This window comes from Nilaparvata lugens, chromosome 2 (genome assembly GCF_014356525.2).
Source record: "Nilaparvata lugens isolate BPH chromosome 2, ASM1435652v1, whole genome shotgun sequence".
Lineage (NCBI taxonomy): Eukaryota > Metazoa > Arthropoda > Insecta > Hemiptera > Delphacidae > Nilaparvata > Nilaparvata lugens.
In genome coordinates, this window is record NC_052505.1 from 67,195,250 (window position 1) to 67,196,938 (window position 1,689).

The following is a 1,689-nucleotide window of genomic DNA, read 5'->3' on the forward strand; positions in this document are numbered from 1 at the left end:
TGCAGAAGAGAAAAATAAAATAAAATGTGAACATGAACTTCATCTTAGAAAAGCAGAGCTTGCTCGAGAGTACATGAAAAAAGACACTGAAGAATCTAAAATGAACACTGATACCTCTTATACATGCACTATAGATTTGCAAAAAGCTCTGCCCTTTCCTGTATTGACTGTATCAGATGCTTATTATAAGAGAAACCTATATTGTTATAATTTGGGTGTACACAATCTCCAAAATGATGCAGGCTACTTCTATACTTGGGACGAGACAATGGCTGGAAGAGGATCACAAGAAATATCGTCTTGTGTGATAAAACACTTGCAAATCCATGCTCGCAATAAAAAAAAGGTTACTATTTACAGCGACACAAGCACCGGTCAAAACCGGAATATAAAAATGTCCTATCGACTGGCTCAAGAAAAGTATGTATGACCTATTAACTCACTCAACTCCCTCTGAGTATTTTTAAAATGCTAAAATATGGAAAATATTAACCTATAATCAGACATTTTAGGATTATAGCCTAGAATAATTTATTAACATGAGTGTAAATCATTAAATTTTTGCTAAGGGTGATGCCCACATAAGCTCCAGGCTTGTGTGTGGGTAATGGGAAGGATGATGATGAGAGATGAATGGACCTACAGCTTTAGGTGGGTTCTGAACCACTGGGAAGCGATTTTGAAGCTCATAAATTAATATTTGGAGGAACATGCCTCTAGTGGTCACCCTTCAAGGCCAATTTTTAATCCTGTCACATCTTATAAGAGAGATCCCATCATTATTAGGTACTGTTATTGTTACCTACCTACTGTTTCACTGCTTCTCTCTCAATGCTTGTCTATAAATTCATTGTATAAAAATAGGTACTAATCACTTGGAAATTTCTGCTTTCTTCCAGATATGGAATTCATCGAAATACCTTGTTAACGAAGGTGAAGGAGGTGCATACAGGAAAAGTTGGTGGCAGACGAGGATTAACTGATGAAGAAGAGAATATAATTGCTGCACATACAATTGCTGTGGCAGCTTTTGGTTTCCCAATCACCATGATGGAGTTAAGATTGAATGTTAAGTCTTACCTCCACAAAGCAGGTAAGAGAAATGCATTATTCAAGAATAATCTTCCTGGCAAAGTTTGGGCACATTTGTTCTTGAAGCGGCACAAAACCCTGTCTCAACGTTTTGCAAAAAATATCACTCTGGCAAGGGCTAATAATGATAAGGAGATCCTTGGCTCATTTTTCGATCACTATGAAAAAGAAGTCGAAGGTGTTGTGCTGGAGAATTTATGGAATTATGATGAAACAAATTTAGTGGACGATCCTGGAATGAAAAAAAATTATTACAAAACGTGGAACTAAATATCCAGAAGTGATTCAAAATGCTTCAAAGGCCAGCACTTCGATAATGTTTTGTGGAAATGCTGTAGGACAACTTGCTTCAGTGTATGTCAACTACAAGGCTGAGAGACTTTATGATGAATGGCGTATGGGGGGTCCAGAAGGTTCTGTTTATGGGCGATCACAATCAGGCTGGTTCGACTCTTCAGTTTTTGAAGACTGGTTCTTCTCAATAATGTTACCCATTCTACGAAAACAAGATGGCACTAAGATTTTAGTGGGTGACAATCTGAGTTCTCACATTAATATGTCTGTATTGCGGGAATGTGAAAAACATGACATAAAATT

General features: G+C 37.2%; 1 protein-coding gene across 1 annotated transcript; it reads left to right on the top strand.

The window, feature by feature from the left end:
* Window positions 1–390: 390 nt before the first annotated feature.
* LOC120349667 lies at window positions 391–1,362 on the top strand. Its single transcript, XM_039420161.1, has 2 exons — window positions 391–420; window positions 900–1,362. Exons 1-2 carry the CDS (start codon window positions 395–397, stop codon window positions 1,360–1,362), a joined length of 489 nt encoding a protein of 162 aa, XP_039276095.1. The 5' UTR covers window positions 391–394.
* The last annotated feature ends 327 nt before the right edge of the window (window positions 1,363–1,689 follow it).

Coding starts and splice junctions, on each gene's coding strand:
- LOC120349667 (XM_039420161.1), top strand. CDS start 395: ATGTCCTATCGACTGGCTCAAGAAAA. Junction 421..899: donor TATCGACTGGCTCAAGAAAA/GTATGTATGACC, acceptor GCTTTCTTCCAG/ATATGGAATTCATCGAAATA.